The sequence below is a fragment of the Onychostruthus taczanowskii genome, unplaced genomic scaffold (assembly GCF_017590055.1).
Source record: "Onychostruthus taczanowskii isolate IOZ18803 unplaced genomic scaffold, ASM1759005v1 scaffold69, whole genome shotgun sequence".
NCBI classification, from domain to species: domain Eukaryota; kingdom Metazoa; phylum Chordata; class Aves; order Passeriformes; family Passeridae; genus Onychostruthus; species Onychostruthus taczanowskii.
The window spans coordinates 4,312,474-4,333,768 of NW_024504676.1; the positions used below are offsets into that span (position 1 = coordinate 4,312,474).

General features: G+C 41.3%; 1 protein-coding gene across 2 annotated transcripts in view; it reads left to right on the forward strand.

Moving 5' to 3' along the window:
• Window positions 1–3,698: 3,698 nt before the first annotated feature.
• Window positions 3,699–21,295, forward strand: part of AP2A2 (adaptor related protein complex 2 subunit alpha 2) — a 44,735-nt gene continuing 27,138 nt past the window's right edge. For both annotated transcript variants that reach the window (XM_041421116.1, XM_041421117.1), the window contains exons 1-2: window positions 3,699–3,875; window positions 17,014–17,082. In XM_041421116.1, coding sequence (XP_041277050.1) covers window positions 3,809–3,875; window positions 17,014–17,082 — 136 coding nt within the window. In that variant the 5' untranslated portion in view covers window positions 3,699–3,808. The remainder of the gene's footprint in view (window positions 3,876–17,013; window positions 17,083–21,295) is intronic.

A 21,295-nucleotide genomic window follows, 5' to 3' on the forward strand; every position in this document is an offset into this window, starting at 1 on the left:
GACTCTAAAATAAAAGATTGTGTTTATAATTGAGTTTTTTAGTTTCTTCTGTTTTGGCCTTCTACAGATTGTGTTTTTGCATGCAGCATGGCTTGTGTTACTGCTGTTTACTGCAGCAGACATTTTGGTATAACCCTGTTATTTCACAGGCTGCTTGCAGGGATTACATACCCTATCAAAAGACTTGATTAAAAAGTGGATGTGTTATATCATGATGTATAGGCAAGGCCTCTACATATCTTAGCAGTGCACTTCCCAACAGAAGCCTTCCTGTGACCTGCTTTCTGTCTTGGTTACAGTTTGGTGCAACCTCCTAAAAGCTGAACCAGAAGGTTGCCTTTTTCTGCTGAACTGCCCTCTTCTTTCATTCCCTCTTGTGTAATGAAAATCTTTGTGAGCATTCTTCAGCACTGAAAAGAAAAATAGAAATATTTTTCCTCTGAACAAAAGTCTTGTCAGTGAAGCAGATGCATGGTTTTCTATGCCCAGATCCATCCCAAATTTCTGTAAATTTAGAGTTTCATGATAATGATATTAGCCTAAGTTGTGTTTTCTAGTGTTGAAAGCAGCCCATCTGATACTCTGGCATGGCAGAAGGCATTGTGCTCTCTGTTAAGGGATAATGAATGTTCAATGTCAAGTACAGAAACATGGCTATGTGTGCATAGTGGAGCCATGGATTCTGCTTAGTCCTGAGTTCTTTTTGGTTCCAGTAATGGCTGGAATGATCATGAGGAGCAGAAGAAAACAATAACTGGTGAGACAAATGTGAGAGAAGTAACAAAGGGAAAGGAACAATTCCTTTTTTGTAGTTCCCACAACTGGATCCTCACCAGCTGAAAACACTCAGATGAATTGTAATAGTTTTATGAAGGTCAGTGCAATTATTAAAGCCTTTGTACCAAAGTGCAATGAAATTCTGAAAAAAAAAATTAAGTAACTCCCATATAAAATGGGAAGGGGGTGGACAAACATTGTGAATTTGTTGGCAAACAAATGTGATGCCAAACATTTTATGTAATAGGAAAATATTTCTTGGTACTATCTCCCCTTTAATGCTGATTTTACAGTAATTATAAATGTCTTAAATAATCATAACATCTTGGGATGGATGGAACCACTTATGTTTGTTTTTAGGCAGCCTGGTGTTTTATAGATTTTAGGCTCAAACCAAAATATTTTACAGAATAACCAACTCAGTGTGTTTGCAAAGGGTTGTGCCTGGTGCAAGCTCTGTGCTGAGTAACAGCTGAGTTCACATTACAATATTTCTTTCAGCCAGGGTGCATCTAGAGACCATTACAGACTCTCTTTCCTCTAGATACCTATTAGTCACATAAAATTTCTACCTTGTCCTTACCAAGACATGTGAAATGCACTACTAAGTTCTAAGTTATGAGGCAGTAAGGACAGACATGCCTACACATTTGTCCTGATTGCACAAGCCTTTGTTGAGGCAAAAAGACAGCACGGTGAATATAGGGAAGCCTCAAAAGCCAGTCAAAGGAGGTTGACATGAAATAATCAAGGTATGTGTACTGCATACTGGACCCCTTCAAATGAAACATTTAGCTGTATGAGGCAAAACTGGAGTCATCCACATGTGTTAACCACTTGGATATTTTCCCAGTTCTCAAGAAGAATTTGCAGCTCATGCTTAGCTTGGTACTGCCACAGCTATTTAAGCCACTGCTGAAAAGGCAGTTGGATACCTGCATGACTTGCAGTATTGACAGGAATACAGCCAGACAGGACTGATAGACTGAGCCTTTAGGTGTCACTGTACTCTTAAGAGTAGAAATCAGCTCAACATTTTGGCTTGCTCAAAAAGGATTTTTTTTTTTTTTCTGATCACAGAAAAAACCTCATTTGGTGACATGGGAAGTTTTCATCTTCAAAGGTGCATGGAAATTATTATTAAGCATCAAAATCTATTTGTAAAGCTGTGAAAAAGGAAAGTGTTCTTCCTGAAAGCCTACAAATAATCTGAGTTGAATAATAGACTAATTGTGCACAACTGCCTGTAGTTGCATTTGGTCTACAAAATGGATCGAGGGACAAAGGGATAATTGCGTGACTACCACGCTGTCATCCTGCCTTTCTCACAGATACTTGCACAACTAAAAAGCACTCATGTAACAATGTATCCTGAAAACAGCTGGAATAGACCCTTCAGAGGTGACCTAACTGATGTACACAGCCACTGTCAGACAGATGGTATCAAGTGTTATGTAGATCTTTATAAGAGAAAAATGTATCACGAAATTAAAGATACTGGAGTTTGATGAATCTAAACAAACTCCAAGCTCTAAACAAGAAGAATTAGCCATGGGAGTAAACTATCCAAGGCAACAGTGAATTTGATTGTATCAGAGCAAGACTCAGTGCCTTTCTGGAAGATAGACCGTAGCTAAAAGCTAGATATTGGGCTGGGCTAAGTTCACTGGTGGTAAAAAACAAAACAAAACAACCCAGATGAAATGAAATGGCTTGAAGTATACTGAAATAGAGGTAATATGACTGATTGATCTCCAGTAGCCCTAAGCCCCATGATTCTGCAAGTCATTATTCTCCACTAAGTATACTAATCCCTTGCATCATGACTGAGGCCGCCAGCTTCACACTTTTGGTTAGGCAGTCTAGGACAGTTTTGAGACCATTTGAACCTATTTTCACCTGAAGACATTAATGCTCTGCACAGTCCCACCACTTTGGCATGTTAAAGACAGTTTAACCTTGAAATGTTTTCAGTCTCGGGAGTAGATGTGGTGTGGGACTGTGTCACTCTGCATGTTTACAGCCATCAGGGGGAACATGTGGCCCTGGGTTTGCAGGCCTGCCTGCCTGCCCAGGGAGTGGGAATCTCTACACGAACACAGAGCAGCTGTGCCACTCACAGAGCCGATGGCGATGGCGGGCTCACAAGGGGGATGTGCCCAAGGATGGAGCTGCACAGTAGCCTCCGGGTTGTCACTGCTCACAGGGACTATGCAGGGTACGTGCAGTACATCCCGTGCACTGTTTTGGGGCCCTTTTGAGGAGGAGGACCAAGGCACAGCCTCCTGCAGTCCACCCTGTGGAGAGCATGTTCTTACGGACTGTACCACTGAGAGTCTGTATCTTGCTCTTCGCATTTTAAAGATAAGATTCCAGATCAATAGTCTGCTCAGACCTTAAGTGATGAAGTGAAATTTTCCGCTATCTTGATCGGCTGTGCCTCTCCTTCTTCCTCAGCAGTTATATCCTCTGAGGTGCCTGAGTAGCCCGGTATTTCACCTTCAAAAATCATCAAACTTCTCGGCCACTAGGGTCACGAGGAGAGGAAGGGATTAGGCTGTTCCCGAGCAGGGAGCGTGCAGAATTCACCCACGAGCACAGCGGCTGACGCCGTCCTGCCGCCCCCTCACCTCGGCCCGGGCCCGTTTGCCCTCACGGACAGTGATTGGAAATCGCGTCCCAGCAGCGGCACGGTCGATCCCCGAGGCCCAGCCTCCAGCTAGCCAGCCCTTTTGGGCCGCAGGGTCGCACGGGGGATGCTCGGAAGCTGGGGCACATCTCGGGGTACATGCCGGGGTACGGCGGGGACCGCGCCCGCTGTGGCTGCGGCACCGGGAGGCGCAGGGGGCCCGGCGCACCCGCGGCGCTCCCTCCTCCGCACGGCAGGTGGCGCCCGAGCAGCACCCGCCCCGGCGGCGCCTGCGCGCTGCGGAGGCGGCGGAGCGGCCTGAAGCAGCCCGCGGGGAGAGCGGGCGGCGGCTGCGGGGGTTCGGCGTGTCGCGTCCCTGGGCGGCCGTGATCGTGCGCCACGATGCCTGCGGTGTCGAAGGGCGATGGCATGCGAGGCCTGGCGGTCTTCATCTCCGATATCCGCAACTGTGAGTGGTGCCGGGGCCGGGGCCTGGGCTGGGCCGCGCCGGCCGTCGCCATGGGCGGGTGCCCCGTGGGGCCGGGGCTTCACCCCTCGATCTCCTTCCCAGTGCTCCCCTCTCCCCCTCGATCCCCGCAGCGGGCAGCTCGGAGCGCTCCTGTCTCACGAAATGGCGACGCGCTCGGGGGGGGCGGCGCGGTGAGGAGGGGGGGCAGCATAAAGCGTTTGCCCGTGGGTTTGTGCGTTTTGGGTGGGTGGGTTTGGGGTGTTTCCCTCCCCCCTCACTGCCCCTGTCACCCCCCTCGCCCGTCCCTGAGTGTCGCGGTGGCCGCCCGGGCCGAGGGGGTGCCGGCTGTCGGTGCCGCCGTTGTTCGCGATGCGCCGGAGCGGTGCCGGGGCGCGGGTGGGTGTGCGGCGGGGCAGGGAGAGGCGTCCCTGGGCTCCTTCCAGATCCCTGAGCGGCTCTCGGTTCATCACGTCACTGATGGAAAACAGGCCTCTGTAGGCGCCTGAGAGCTGGGCCCTCAGTGCGTATGCCTAGGCTTGGCTTAAATTGGCTTTAAGATTGTGCTTTGGTGGAAATCAGCGCTTGGGATCAGTGTAATCAAAAATGGGATGGAGGGGGGTGCGAGTAAGTGCCCCCCCCCCGAGAGATGTGGGAGAGCATGTCTGTGACTGTGCAGCGGGAGAGGAGGAGTACAGATCTGCTGCTGCTGCTTGGTGTGGGGGGAAGGGCTGTGTGTGGGGGCACACTTCAGTGCTCAGTCTTCCTTTTTGTCCGAGAATTGCATACAATAGTTTAATATTAATCGGAGTTAGAGATCTAAGTGTATGATGTGGCAGGAATTGCCTGGGGAAGGGCTAAGGTCGCTGTGGTTGGTGTGATGAAACAGCTCTATTTTGTCCACCTGTGTGTCTCTGTAGATCACTTGAGGCTATTTTAAAAGCAGTGGAGGAATGGCAGTAAGGTCTTCTCTCTAAAGATATAAACAGATTTGGAGAACTTTTAATGCAAATTATGTTGTTCTGACTGGGCTGGCATTGGGATTATTTAATCACACTGGCTTGAAAAACTTCATATTGATGACTTCTGATAAAAAAACCTGGCAAAGAAGTTATACTGGGAAAATGAGAGCATTTAAATGCAGTGTCTTTATAATCAGGTGATTTGGACATGGAGATGTGAACAAATTCAAGCTTAATAATCTTCCTTAGAGCAGAAGCTGTTTGAATGAGGTGGTTTTTCTTTTTCAAAACAGAGTTGCAGGTCCTTAGGTTGCTTTAGACTTCACTTTGGTCTGTGTAGAAGATGACTTATAAAATGCATAGTGTAGCAGTTCCAGGTTACACAAATGCTCTTGTGCTTTGTCTAGTTGGCCTTGCTATTCAGTGAGCATTTTCCAGTGTCCTGGTGTTCTGTGTAAGCTACGTGTGTAACATAGTTCCACTTGGTGTCATAGCAGTTAAGACTTGTTAAGCTGTTGTATCTACCCAATACAGTTCACAATGATTTTTTAATTATTGTTTTCATTGATTCAGCTGGAAACAGTATGACTTGATTCATCAGTGTTTCATGTCTTGCAGTTGGTTAAATTGGTCCACGCTTGTTTTCAGTGGAATTCGCTAGAAGTAAATACAAGAGAAACATTTGGGCTCTTAGGTTTGTAACATGTGTTCAGGGATGTGAAATAACAAAATTTAACGTGGTAGGATATAACAAATTAGGTACTTATTTCCCCACGAGGCAATGTGTGAACAGAGCTGAAGCTCACTTCATCCAGATGGAACAACAAACCTCTCATGCTCTAGTTATCTGCAGGAAACACAACGATGTAACTTACTTTTGATACAAATAAAATGTTAATGCTCTGACTCTTCAAACAAATATTGGTGTATCTCAAATGTTTTGTCTCTGTCCAGACAGATGTTTGGGAGCTGTAATTACTTGTGTCTTTCTGTCTTCATAATGAAAAAAAACCAGCATCTTCTTAACAACTGCAGAAGAGCTGGTATTCCCACTAGTAGGTGATGTATGAAGCTTCCAGATAGCTGTGAATGGCATTTGAGCCTTTCCTCTAGTGGAGCTCTGAGTGCTGCCAGCTAACCCTGGGCTAGTGTACACAGAGTAAGATTCACAAAAGCGCTTCCTGGAGTATTCACAGAAGTACTCTCTGGAGACTGGGCTTTGCAGGTATTGCTGTTGGCTAGAGCTCCCTCTTTGCCTCTTCAGTGAGGAGCTAGATGTTGTCAAGAACAAAAAGTAGCAGCTATTAAGGTGAACAGCATATTTTTACTAAGCAAAGAAAAAGCAAGTGTTCCTTTTTTGAGAAGGGAGGGAAGCTAGATGCCATGTGCAGCTCTTGACCTCTATTTCTAGCCTTAAAATTGGACTAAATATCTGATAGTTGCAGTAACACAGAAAGTTCTGCGGGCATTTTTAATTTCAATCCAAATTTTGGCTTTGCTGGACTCCTGTATCTCTTTTAAATACTGCCACAAAAGTTTGGCACTTTTAGTTTGCCAATAGCATTTCCAGATTTTGAGTAATGGTGAAACATGGTGTGTTTGGGGAGGGGTTATTCTGAAAGATTCTGCACAGATAAGGATGCTACATTACAGATCTTGCTGAAAAAAGAAGGGTGCACACACAATTGCACTGACTGTGCTTGGATGGATGATCTCCTTACATCAAGATTTATTTTTTGGACATTTGTATCTACTATGTCTGCAGTACTAAATAATGCAGGATTAGGTTACAGGTTGGATGTCTTACTGATTTGGGAGTGATGCCTGTCTTGCCTATCTTTATACCAGTCTGTTACAGGCTTCACATAAGTCTTACTTGGTAGCAGTTTTCAGTGTTTACAACTGTAGCTGATTGTGAACAAGCAGCTCGCACTACCAGCCTGTCTTTAATACTTCAAAGCTTGGTTGTCACTTCTGTGTTGTTCAGACATATTTTTGGCACATGGTTTATCTATTAAACTTCTTGATTTTTGTCTTAAATACTTCTGTGTCAGATGTGTTTTTTAAAGTAGACTATTTTAAAATACACTGATTTCTCAAAAGTCTGATGTTTTTTGTTAAAAACAGTTGGAATACTACTTGCAGCAGCAATTGTAAAACATTTCAAGGCTAAGAGAGGTATCTTAGCACTTTGACTTTGCTCTAGCCTCTGTGAAGCTGTCATATTGAGTGTCTTCTTTCAAAATGAAATATTCTTTATTCATACAAAGATCAAGTGAATTTTCAAAATATGATAATACAAGAAAATGAATTATCCTTCAGTTCCTTATAGCTCTCCAGAATTTTGTTTCAGGGCAGCTTCTTACTGTAGGCTTTGCATTTTGCATATGGGAGGTCTTAGTGCAGATGCCAGATAAAAATATGTTTTAGAAAATAACCCTTTTAGATGTCTGTCAGTTTGCTGGCAGATGCATGAACTTGTCTAGAAACTTGTTTATTTGGATTGTTTTGTAAAATATATAAATTACTACAGTAAGTAGGTTTTTAGAGGAGAGACGAGAAAACTACAGGTTGAAAGCCAAACTGCAGTACTTACTTGATTAGGATAGCCCAGTTAATGAGTGCTTGGTTGGTGTGACTGAGAAAATAGTTAGGTGTGGCTATGCTGTACAAAAATTTGTGGTGGAGTGGAGCTGAAAGTTCCTGAACCCTGTGATTTGGTAGTGCTGTCCAAACCTGGGAGTTCAGGTCAGGAGGAGTCCTTGTCACTGCATGGATTATGTGCCTCACGAACTAAAACCTAACAAGATCTGCATGTGTTACAAGCATATGGACTCCTGCAAGAAATATTTATTCTTAAATAGTATGTTAAGTCTTTTCTTGTGTATCTACTGCAGAGCTGCTGAAGCAATTGGCTTATGCAAGGTGGGGCTTTATAAACTCTCCAGCTGTCTTAGCTGACAGATACATCATCAGGAGTATTTTTTTTTTTTTTTTTTGAGTACAGCTTCATGCTTATCTCACAATGAAATACTTTTAAGTCATTTGTCACTCACCTATTCTGCTGCAGCAACAGTGCTATTTGCTGTTCACCCTGACAACCAGGAAAGCTTGCTTTTCTCCTTTCATTTGCAGCCTGTAATGTAGAAATAGTTTCTGTTACAGTATTAAGTGTATTACTGGTAACCTCCTGCTCCACATTAAAATTGGGAAGCCACTTCCTCTTAGGTTGATGAGATGTGTCTGAGCAGAGGCAAAAGCTGCTTTTGTCACAGGTTTGGAGGACAAGACAGTTCTTAATTTCCCTTGCTAGGTAACTGTCTTACTTTTTCAGTTTTGCTCCAGAAGTTGGACAGACGGAGGAAGAATTCCTGAGTTTGTTCTCAAAAAGTTTCTTTGCATATTTTCCTCCAAGTTACTGTTTCTTTTTCCTCAGGCCAAATTTTTTCCTTAAATAAAATCCAACAAATATAATAAACAAAGGTCTATTTCTTCTCATAGAACTTAATGCATTTAATTTTCATTGTACTAGACAAGGGATAATGTCCTGAAGCTGAACCTCCCAAAATGTGTCTTTGCTTCACTGCATTGGGACTGGTGCATCAGGTTACAGGTCAGCAAGTGGGGATTGAAAAAAGATGGTTCATTAAGTTCATCATATGATGATCACCTGTTTGCATGGATGGTAGGTTATGAACTGCACTGCAGGTGTAGGTGGGAGGGGCACGTTCATGGATTAAATGACTACATGGGTATGTATGGAGTTATTTTTCTCTGTGAGAACAGCCACCCAGTGAAACAAACTTCACGTAGAAGCTTGAGCACATACAGCTTGCTTTAGTTACCTGTAAGTAATTATTATATGTCAGTAATAAGCTGTCACTGTGTAGGCTAAAGCTACTGCATTGCTCCTCTGAAGTGTGGCTTCTTGTTTGCATTGCATGAAGTGTTAAAGCAGGACTTGAAATACTTATCTAGACAGTCAGAGACTTTTTTTACATGTATTCTTAGATTAATTACCTTTTTGAAGAAATTGGAAGGCAAGGCATCTTTGTTTGCTCTCCTGTTGCTTCTTCAAGGCTGTGGCAGTGCATCTAATATGGTCGGTTTCTGGCCTGAAAAAACAGCCCTAAGAACGTGCTATAATAAGCTCTAAGTCTTGCATCACTTGCTACTATTTGCAGGAGAGTGCTTTAAGGAAAACACAATTAGCATGAGATTAGTCTGAGGAGGATCTCTAAAACAAAACTGCTGTTCTTCCCATTGCTTCTCTGTCTTGGCTTGCTCCTGGTCATTTCAAAGAGCTCGTAGTGGCTGGGATTTTTTTGTTAGTTTTTTTTAATGTTTGTTTAATTTGTGCATGTTTGACTTAGAGGAGAGATAGTAAAGAGCTAGAATCTTTCATGTGACATCCAACCTCTCTGTTAGATACCCTGGACTGCTTAATTTGAATTCCTTTGGATAAAGACTGCCCATCAGGACTGATAAGAGGAAATTAAGGGCTGTTGCAGAGACTATTACATATCTGCATTAATTAATGAGCTCAAAAGTATTTTAAGGTCCCTGAAACAGTAGTTTAGAAGTGATAGCTAAACTAGGATAGGCCTCAAACTGTTCTTCTGTTTGAATGTGAGCTAAGGTAGAGAGAGTCCACAGTGACGTGTAGTAAATCAGTGCAAATACTGCCTTCTCTTGTTGAAGGGAGTGTAGCTCTGCAGTGTGCAAAGTCTGGTCAAGGCAATGACTGCTCGGATGCTGCTCAGTCAAGGAAGAGGGAAGAGCTGCTTTGTATACAAGCCTAACCCTGCACTTTCTGTTTGCATATCTTCTTGGCTTAAAACTTCTCTTTTGAGTTTGAGGAGTCAATGCTGTTTTGCCGCCTAAACTGCCAGACAGATGTTCTGATGTCACAAAGTCACTTGGATATGAACTTCCAGTACGCCTTCAGTTATTCTGGAGAAAGATCTGGTCTTAAACAAGATGCTATTACCTGGTTACTTCTCAAATTTTCTCTTAACTTACGGTGCTTAGTTAGAAAAAAATAGCCATGGTAAGCATCTAAAAATCATTAAACTTGTATTAAATTGTTGCAGTTTATGACATCTGGATTGGAAAGCTGCTTTTGTGCTCTTATTTCTCTTCTCTTATGAGGACAAGGAGTTAATGGATTAGTGGATTACAGTAAAGCCTGTGACTCCCTTCTGTTTCCTGAGAAGTGTTGTTACAGGGGCAAATCTCTAGTGGCATAGTGGAGGAAGAAGTCAGTTCTGTGGATAGTAGTTCACTTACTGTGCTGAATATTAGAAAATGTACTCTACATAAAGTTCTAAACTATCAGTAGGTCACTGGTGTCTGTCTTTAGATATCTAATCACAGCAGGATGTCCAAAGACACAACACTCCTAAACTGCCTTTGTGCCATTCGTGATCTTCAACATGACAGGCACTTCTTTTCTTCTGATCAAACAGATCTTGTGGAAGGACAGCATGCACTCCTGTTTTTGTTCATAACAGGATGTTAGCACGTCAGTAAACAAAAAGCTTCTTGTTCTGCAGACTTGAACAGGTTGATTTGTGAACAAAAGTGAAGCCATACTAACATTTTTTTTTTCTGGTAAAGGTGTTCAGTATTTTATTGTAGTCTCTCTGGATTACTTGTGCAGTGAGTTTGTAAACAATTGCACCAACAAGCTCCTTCAGACTCGGGTGGAGCTGGAGCTTGCAACTCTATTGTAGTACCCTAGATAGTTTAAGCAAATGAAGGAATTTATATAGACAGACTGACAATGTGAGGATGGGCAAGCAGACTCCTCTAATGTATTGCTGTGCAACCTGTCTGCCTTTCTTTTGCCTTCTTCCCTGCTGTGCTAAAGAGCCAGCTGAGAGATTAGGGAGAGCTAGAGGATGGATTTGGTGGTTTACTTCATGAAGATCATGATCTGCATAGCAAATGGCTAATCTATCCTCTAGAGCTGTAATGTGAGTATCTGTCCTGCTGGCAGGTAAAAGTAATGGTTTAATTTACTGATACGAGTAAGTAAAAAAGCTCTTTCACAAAGACAAAAATGGAGGCACTGATTACCTTTACATGCATATTTTCCTCTATCATTTTTTCAGTGGAGACACTATTATTTGTTTTGACTTTCCCTGCCTTTCAACCAGTTTCTCTGTTCCCTGACAGCAGGGTTCAAAATGCAGTGTAGTCTTTGCATCATGTTTGCAGGCTGGTTTAGCAATAGAAAAGGCAAGTGGGTCATTTGATTGCTTTATGCCAACTGAAGTGTGTTTAGACAGTGAATGGGTGAACTTGTTCTATACCTGGTCATGTCTTCTGCTGGCACTATCACTTGTGATAAAGCTGGCATGACTTAGCTTTAGCTCTAGCCTTAGCCTAGACTTTGCCATCTTGCTTTTGGTTGTTAGGCTCCCAAACTGATCTGCAGCAATACAAGGTAGTAGCAGGAATGTGTGGGACAAGAGCAGAGTTTAGGAACTGTCTGTAGCTGTCTCTTAAGAAGCACAGCCTTGAATCAAACTGACTGTCAAACTATCAGTGTTTTGCCCAAGGGAAGTTGGGTAGCAGTTTGGCTGTGCTGTCTCTCCCACTGCAGTGGCCAATCAGCTTGGATGCTCCTGATGTCGAGGCTGAGGAAAACATAACCAGAAACATTCTTATGTTTGGAAAACAGTGACTCACAGCTCTCAGGCAAGATGTCTAACATCACCTTTGAAATTGAGAATTTATCTTTTTTGTGAGAACTGTGTTCTTCCTAAGTTTTCCTGGCCATTAAGGAATTCAGAGAAGCTGCTGCTCTTAATTAACCTTGGTAGTATTTGTATTCTCTCTCCTAAACAGAAAAGTAACTTGTCCTCTCTCTTCAAGGCCTGTTTGATAATTGAATGTGAACAGAGTTCATGTTATATTAGGCCTATCATAGTGCCTCAAAAAGTCACACTACTACTGGCCTTCAGGAAGCATGACAGAATTGTGGCAGGCTTTTTCCTTGTGCTAACAGAGCCTCCTATCCTCTGCTTATAGTTCATGCCAGCAGTTGTGCATCTGTAATCATAAATTGTCAGATGGCCGTAGGGCAGGTAAGGCTAAGAGGTAGCACAGTGTAGTTATCCCCTGTATGTAAATTCAAAATGAATTATTGGCTGGGCTCAGTTACACTGACTGCTGGCCTTAAGCAGATTGGAGCCAGATGAGTACTGGGAACATCTAAACTTTTGTGAAGTTATTTATTTATTTATTTGTTGCTTTCAATGTTGACAGTATGCCTGTGTCTCAAGGCCTTGCCTGCAGAAATCTACTCAGCTCAGTGTTTGTGTAGCTGCTGATAGAAAAAATGCTTCTCTCTTCCTTTGGGAAATAAATGTGTAGGCTTGGTCAGAAATATATCAAGTGGTTTGTATGAAAGTTAAGAACTAGTAGTTCTTAACTAGTAGAACAGTTTAGTTAGCACAGGTAGGTTGTGTGCCTCAACCTTTCCTCTAACAGTCTGCAGTTAGTGTAGCAGCAAGTTAATCCTGATGGAGCAGGTCACTGTCTGAGTGAGCCAAAGCAACACACTAATTCTAACCTTGAAGCACTTACTTAACTTTGCAACCCTGCTGCCAGGTTACTATTAAGCTATGTCAGGTGTTCTTTTCAAATGAATGGACTCAACAAACCCCTTTCCTGCAACCTCTATTTTCTCATTCTTTAGGTTGTAATGCAGAGCTCCAAACAGAGGAATGGAGGTGTATTTATGCAGAACTGAAGTACTGGCTGTAGCCTGGATTACTGGGAAATACAAGAATAGTAGTTGATTCTTTGATGAGCTGCGTGACTTGCGATGTTCCCTACTCTATCTTTGTTAAACAAGATGGTAATTAAAGATAATACTGCTCTGCAGACTAAATTTACCTTCTCTAGTGAAGGCAGTAGGCAGCATGATGCAGTCTGAAGCCTGACAAACTGCCAAATATGAAGTAATCACCCATAAGCACCTTGGACTGTGTTGTGGCTGGGTACCTGTGTGCTCAGTACCCATCTTGGAGATGATGAGCAGCACTCACACACTAGGGTTGTAAGGCTACATTTTGTTGGTATACAGCTCTGATAATTTCATGAGACTGGGAGCTGGGTAACAGCCTGAAAGTGTGGCAGAGTAAGTGCCTTTGTTAGCTCTGAAACGTAAGCCTTTATTCCTGCAGCATAGCACTCCTTCAGCTATCATCATCATCTTCCTTTTTACTGTCCTAAAGGCTACTTGAGTGTTTCTAGTGATGGTAAAAATAAAATATGCATATAGAAATTATTCAGTGAATGCTGGCAAGTCAGAGTAATGTGATGAAAACTTCAGTTAATCAAACACATTTTAGCAGTGCCCTTCCACACTTGGTGTGACAGAAGATCTAGCTAAAAATTGGTTTTTGGTTTATGATACTTCTATTTTCTTTTGTCCTTTATAATGGAAGCTGCCTTCCACTGTGAGCTTTTGTTTTGCTTTGTTATCCTCTAATATAAGCAGTTAATTGTGTTTGAATAAGGTTACCATACAATATAAACTGCTGGAGTTGAGGAAATTTGGGGTTAGGTACTTCAGCCTGGTTTTAACTTGTGAGTTGTCCTCAGCATTGTGTGATTGCCCTCAGTGACATTTAACACTTGGTGTGCTGGTACTGTTCTTTAAAACTACAATTGCAGGCTTGCATAGACTGTAATTAGTAATAAGGTGAAAACTTAATTGTTCAATGTGATCTCCAGTATATGGAGTTAAACTTTTTATCACCTGCTAATTGCTAAGATGTTTATGTTTGGTCATAGTCTGGATGAGATCATATACTGCCTTCAAAATAGAAGCCTGAAGGAATTACTTGAAGAAGACTTTTGTTCATATGCTAAGCAAGATTTAAAATTTGAGATAATAAACCTTCAGATGTGACTCTGGGTGTTCCTGTCATCTCGCTGCTACAGCTGTATGCATGGGGGTGGGATTTCCATGTTTGTGTTGCTGAGCCTGCAGACTATTTCTACAGAAGGTGCTGACTTCACGAATTCCTGAAGTATTTTAGTCAGGCTTTGCTTAATGCTCTGTTGCTTGCTTAGGACACAAAGAACACAATTTCTAGCAGTAACTGATAATCTGTGAGTGTAGCAGGTAAATAATACTGCTTGAAAGGTTTGCCAGGAGGTTTCGGTGGTTTTAAAAAAGTAAAAGATGGCCTTGGTTTCATCTTGGGTTAAGAAAAGCTAAATGATATGTATTACTGTTTCCCTTTCCTCACCCTATTTTTAACATTTTAAAATTGTGATTATTACTACACTTGCTGAGGTGAGAGGAACAATTGCTACTAATTCAAAGTAAATATTGCAATTCACTTTCCTTACAAACATAGGTTAAAGATACAGAGCAAAGACCTAGTTTCTAAATTTAAAAACTAAATATCCTACTCAGGCTAGCAATGTCCCAGACTGAGCTCTACATTCTCTGCCCTGTTAATGTAAATGAAGTACAAAATCTCCAGACTCTGTGGTTATGTCTTAATGAGACGTGCTCTTCCCATGGTAAAAGGGAAAATAAACTAATAGCTTCAGGAGATTAAATTTTTCATCAGAAGCAGATGTATGGCTGAAAACAAGGGAAGTTGTTTTCAACTCTTTAAAAAGAAATAGCTTACAAAATTGAAGTGTTGTTTATTTATGTAAACATTTGCACCCTTTCGGGGTATGTTACTGTGGCCCCTGTTCTCTCAGGGTGGAGAAGCAAACGACTTGCTTCAGTGTAGTAATGAACTCCTAATGCTGGCAAGTGCCCTAGAAGCAAACATTTGAGTTTCTCTGCTGTGTGCACAGGACAAATAATCCAATTAAGACCAATCTAAAATCTATAAAGGAAGACACTTCAGGTCTTAGATTGTACGACTTGCTGCTCATTGACACAATAAATAGTGTTACTGCTTTAAAACCAGCTTTCTTTAGATTGACAAGTTAAATTAGAACAAAACTCTTGTTTCATAATATATTAGTGAAAACTGCTAGACTTTGTGATTCCAACAGATGCATCTTTATAAACAGAGGGAACTATACTGTGTTCTTTAGCTTTGTCATTCGGGAAGTTAATTGGAATTTCTAGGTCAAATTAAAACTGTGGACATTATCTTCTGCTTTATCTGGAAATCAAAGTGCATACAGATATAAACTACAGTTTGTTTCAGAACAGCTATTGTAAATTATTGAGCTCTGAAGTTGTGGGTTGTTTTTTGCCCTGTGGAGTGCCTGCCAAGGCACCCGCACTTAAGTCTTTTGAGCAGCAGCCCTTACAAAATACTGTTGTAGAATGGAAAAATTCCATTTGAAGTGAGTATGTGGGGTCTGTAGGTATTTTGTTAAAAGGACAAGGCAAACTAAAGTAGTTGCTTCTATTTTGGGCCTAACAGTTCTGTTTGTGCAGTGTGCTATGGCTGCTCTCTCTCTGTTCTCTTGTGGCCATTGTTAGAGGCAGATTAATACAAACCCGTTTTCTGCATCTTATGCAAGAGTTGGTTTCAGAAGTGCCTAACTTCAGTTATTTTTTTGACTCTAAGTCAAGAAATTACAAAATCTAGATTCATATGTACTTGGCAAGGGATTCCTTTATACTTTGCCCTTAAACTATCCTAAGGCACTTGTTTCCTTGAGTTACTTAGTCACCTTTTATGGAGCCTGCTGTAAGCTCCCCAAAGGAATAGTAGAGGGAGGATTAACAATCCTAGGGTGACACAGGCTTTTGGACTTGGAAATGTAGTGGGATATTTAAATACTGTGAGATGTTTCTGTTGAAGAAAGGGGTGAGATTGGAGGTGCTTTGAAATGTTGATCATGATCTGCCCTTCAAGCCTTGTCACATCCCCTGCTTGCACATTCATGGCTGTAGCTGTGATCCCGATGGTGTGGGGAAATGTGTGAACGCAGGGCATGTGATCCCCACAACCCATAAGTTTGGGCCATTTTGAACCAGGGCTAGGAGACTTTTACTCATAACCTTGTAGCAAATATATGTGATGAAGAGGGAAGGAAGCTGTCATTTTCTGGTGCTAGTTGATGTTTGGAATGCTTGAAACTGCTTGAAACTTTTGGAAAATGGACAAAAGTTTTAGACTTGTTGAAATTTTGAGTAGGTACAGGTCTGAATTAACTACAGAACTAAATGGCCAGTTCTGCATTGCTGAAGTGTACTTCAGTTGCTTCCCTCAAATGACAGGCAGCTGATCACAGTGCCCGAGCTGGCTGTTTTACCTTTCTGTGCTTCTGCTCATGTAGGAGACAGCGGACCCAGATGTCTCTACAATCTCAGTCACCAAAAACTAACATGCTAAAGAGTAATAAGCTGTTTTGGTTTGGACAATGCAACTATTACTTGAATAAGTTTGCATTACCAGAATTTGAACTGCAGCTGTTTCTCTATGTAACTTGAATTGGTACTAGAAATCCCAATACCTATTCTTGGAATCAAAAGTTGATATGAAATGCTGATGGTGCTGAGAAGCATAGGATTGCCAAGTCATCTAATAAAGTGTGAATTTTAAATATTTCTGGTTTTCAAATTATTTTCATGAGATACATTGAAAGTCTGAACTTGTATCCTAACTGTGTGAGGTCTTGAGCCTTTGGACTCCTTGTGAGATTGCTGCATTTCCTCTTCAGTCTGTTAAGAATGTTTTTAAAGCTGTTGAACTGGATGACCGTTCAACAGAGAAACAATAAATTGGCTTGTCCTTAAGGTGAGGAATAACCTGAGCTGCTTGTTTATAAGATTGTGCTTAGGAGACTCACTCCTTCAAAGCACAAAGTCAACTTAGTAATCATGTAGGAAGTAAAATTCATTTTTCTCTGGGCAGTTTCAGGAACAGAAACTGGAGCATTTGTGAAAGTCAGTACCAGTGGCATCTCAGGTTATATGCAAGTGACACTTTCTAAAGTCTGCAAAGCTTCTTGAAACAGGGAGGTCCTTAGAGCTTCTCACATTTCTGTACAAAGTGATGCTTGAGTTACCTCTGTTTGCCTTTAGTTCCAGTGATGGAAATGGAGAGTTGTAACTCCTCCTGTTGTTTGTATGTTCACAAATGTATATTTCTGTTCAGGTGAAAAAATGCTTCTGGTAGCAGAGGGATGTCCAAAGCACTGTGTCCTGATACGTGTTCTTTTCATTTCAGGCAAAAGTAAAGAGGCAGAGATAAAGAGGATAAATAAAGAACTAGCAAACATTCGGTCAAAATTTAAAGGTAAGTGACTTGCTCATACTATACTATATATATTTCCATATAACTTTCTTTTATGGGGTTTTTTTTTTACATGCTTGTACATCTTTTGTCAGCTGCTGACTCAAGCAAAATGGTAGAGCAGTCTGTTAGAATTACTGTTGAAAATGTTCTCTTTAACTATAGAACATTCTGACAGTCCTGTGATTCTTGGCCATAACAGAAGCAAACTCCATCCTCTATCAAAGAATTGGGCTGCTGGTCACAAACTATTTCTAATACTTGCCCTCCTAACCATGTGACTACTCAGCCTGTTTGCTTCCAGAAAGCTATGAGGCTGTGAATAGTTTGAAGTAAAATAGGTGGATGTGATTATTTCCAGTAAAACAGCATCTGTTTAAACTTTTCTTCCTTCCTCCTTCTTCAGCTCTGAGCCCTTTATGGAAGTAATGGGTTAGGCTGTCTTCTAGGAGAATTAAATTAAAATGTGTAGTTGCTGAAGCTATACATCTTGACCACAAGCAACAACAGTACAAATTATTCATTTGAAACAAAGGATATGCAGTAACTAATTTCAAGAGGCAGCAATTAACTTTTGAACAGCACAAGGTAAAACTCATGCTGTTAGCTGTATGCAAGTTGTCTATGTGGTTTCAAAGTTTAAAGATTCTGAGGGGTAGTTGGGATGTTTTTAAATTGAGTTATGACAGTAGTGGCTGTGGCAAGTTTTGTTTAAATAGTTCTGGGGCAGTGTGTATAGTTAGATAAGGCATTGCAATGTGGAGGTCATATATGTGCCTTCAGAATCTGCTGGATCTGTGGTAAATTCATTTACCTTAGTTGGCTATCCTGGCTTAGACCAGCATATCTGTTTGGAATACTCAATACATTAACAAATAACTTTCCTGAACTTTGTATAATCTGTGGGTACATTTTAAGTAGTATGTCTCTTTAAGGTATATGAAGACCTTTAGAAACCTGAGTGTCATCAACAGCTTAGAAGGGAAGAGTTAATGACAGTGCAAGAAATTCTTCAAAATTAGAAGCCATCACGTGCCTCTTTGTTTACATTTTTTCCTTAGAAAAATAGGTAAAAGTACATGAACAGTTAATTCTTCTCTGCTTGCTCATGAAACAGGGGAGAAATTATCATAGGAGTCTCTGGCTATGTAGAGCCATAAATCAGGCAGTGATCAGAGAATAGAGGTGCTTTCAGCAAAGTAGTGTCATAACTTTAGGCTGCATACCTTGAGTAGCATCCTTTAAGCACTATTTAAATAGTTTTGAATAAAGGTCAGTATATGCTCATTCAATAGCTTGAGCAGAAGATGGCTAAACCTTCTTGTAGCTGATCTTCATTATGGTTTATTACTAAATCTGTATGGATTTTGGGTGGAAAATCTTAGTTACCTGAAGACAATAACTTGATGAAGCCTGAGTAAAAACATACATGTCACAATTTGGAAAAAGTTGTGTTCAGACAACTTGTTGTGTAACTGCTTGAGGCCTTGAGAGTGTGAGGAGCTGATAGCTGTGTTATCTTTCTGCTGCGGGACTCCCACATGGACTTCATGCTGTGTGGTTCTTTGTTGCAGAAGGGCTGTATAAAAATTTAAGAGACTTTCATATGCATTTTATTCTTGGTTTAAGTGGAGATTACTCAGTTTAGCCCAGTTACTTTTCATGTAGCTCTGACCTCAAAATGTTTTAAAATAGTTGGATTAAGACAAATGTGTGATTGTCAAGTTAAGATTAAGTCCCTTGCTAAATAACTGTGGTGAATACTGGTGCTCTGAGTTACTGGCCTTTCCTGGCCAAAGGTGCAGCTTTTGGACTGGCTGCATGGCTGTAATCAGGGAAAGGCCAAGAAACAACACCACTTGACAGAGAAGTTCTTGTGTGACACTAATGTAGGAGTCTGGTCTACCTCTGGGCCTTTGTGTGCTTCAGTACACGCTGTTGCGTTATCTGGATGCCCATCCCATGTAACTTGCAAGGTGTATTCTTACACTGTTGCAGACAGACCCTCAATATTTCTACCTTTGTTTTAGCATGCAAGTAGCTGTCAGGCCTGATACCTGCCTTATGTTTGGGTAACTTGGTGTTTAAAGTACCCTTGTATTTAACAGGCTGGGATGAGGTTTTACGTCTCTGCACAAGCAATACTTTCTTTGAACTCATGGAACTTGTGCTATGGCTTTGGGTTGTGATCCAGCTTTTGTGCACCCAGCTGAGCAGGAATTTAGAATCTCTGTACTTAAGGTGACTGTGTTTCTTGTCTAAGCATGAGGAAGCTTCATTGCTGAGGTCACAGTGTCCTTGACGGTTGCTTTAAATGCTTCTGCATTAACTGAGATAAGAAGAATGTACTAGAGAGAAGCTACACCAGTGTGATAAAGAAGAAGCTGTAGGAGTAAAATGTGCAGAGATGCTATTCCTGTTGTTTTACATGTTCAGACTGTAAGCTGATTTTGTTCCCATGCTTGAACCAAACTGGAAGTCTGAGTGTCAAAGAAGTAACTGCTTTGGGAGTGAAAAAATGCCCAGTTTATTAAATTGTTGTATCACTTTGCTCTTGCAAACCAGAATTTATGTATTAATGAAGCTGCCCACAAATCTGTAAGCTCTTTCTGCGGTCAGAGGAACTTTATTCTCTGCCTGATTCACACTTGTTCCTTTTTTCCTGCTCTGGCATTAGGATTTAGTTTTGTTCTGATTGCTCAGTAGGGTTTGTGGTACTAGTGGCTGCTAGATTTCAGACACGCTTGTGTATCTTCTTTCAGCTCATGCGAAAGTGCCCCAATGTGAGTTGTTAACTGTTGCTCTTTTTTTCCTTTTTTTTTTTTCTTTTGACTTGGTTTGCCATATTTGAGCAACTTATCTCTCTTTTCCCAAAATACATGGTAACCCTTTGGAGGAAGTTAAGATAAGGTCTAAATACCTGTTTTAAACTGAAGCTATGTAACAGTGAACTCAGTAAATTGCTTTCCTAGCAGGCTGTGAAAGCATAGGCTTTATTTTTAAGATGGGTCTGCTTAGTCACACTGTCTTCTGGTCACGTGTGAAGGCAATCACACAGTAAAATCATGAAGTGTCTTCAGTGACAAACTGAATTATTGGAAGTATAATCAGGCTTCAAATATGACCTGAGTTGTAGGGCTGATCTGTATTCTGGTGCTAGTAATATGGTAAATATAAGCTTATGAATTTGTGTGGGTTATTTTGCACAAATATTCAGCGTTTGATGTAGAGGGTTTGGACTGTCACCCCTACAGAAATACAGATCTTGTCTCAAAGTGTAGCTACGTACATAGAAATCAAATTCAGTTCTCTTAGCCTCTAAGCTAGTAGTGGCCTTCTGATACAGTATATCCCTGGATTGCTGCCAGCTGCATGAACAGAGGTCAGTGTAGGAAGGAAGCAAAGAAACAGTGTTGTCCATTCTGTTTTGCAAAAGCCATTATTGTGGTTTTAAAAGCAAAGATTTTAAGGCCATGTGAAAGCTAGTGAGATTAGACTTGTCAGGCTTCCTTATCTACCCCCACTGAATATCCCAAGGACTAAACTGTTTTCCTGACCCCTCTTGCTGGTAGCAGGCTCAGTAACAGTGCAGCATACTGGCTTTTAAATACACTGAGTTCGATTGAAAAGCACGTGCTGTTTTTTAACTTACATTCCCAGCTAGAGCTGGAAGCTGCTGCTTTTGAATTAAAAGGTCTTATAATGCTTTCTTGCCTTACTTCTTTTCAGAGGGTTGTGTGAAAGTTATGTATGAGCAAGGAAAACCAGAACTTCTGTGTTCAAATGCTAGGGAGGTGATACACAGAAATTTGGAAGTAGTAATTATTTCTTAATAGTGCTCATTGTTAATCAGCTGTTAGTAATTTTTCCTAGCCAAATAACTAATAAATTTTTCAGGAAAAGCAAGTAGCCTTTGAAATGCCCACTGTGCTCAAAACCTGCTGACATGTATTGTGAATCCTTCCTGTTTCTGCTGACTTGATTTGCAGCATTTGCAAATGTTCCCGAAAGCATTTGAAAATGAGCTGAGTTAAAAGAAATGATTGTGTATTGCAATAAAGATAACAGAACATGTGACATTTCCTTCTGCCCTTGTTCGGATGTTTGCTTGGGACTGGGGGAAGCTGTACTATTTTGGCACATACTTAAGCAATGAGACTTGTTAGTAATGTTTAAAATAGAACCTTCAGAACTCTCCATAAATGCAACATGGAAG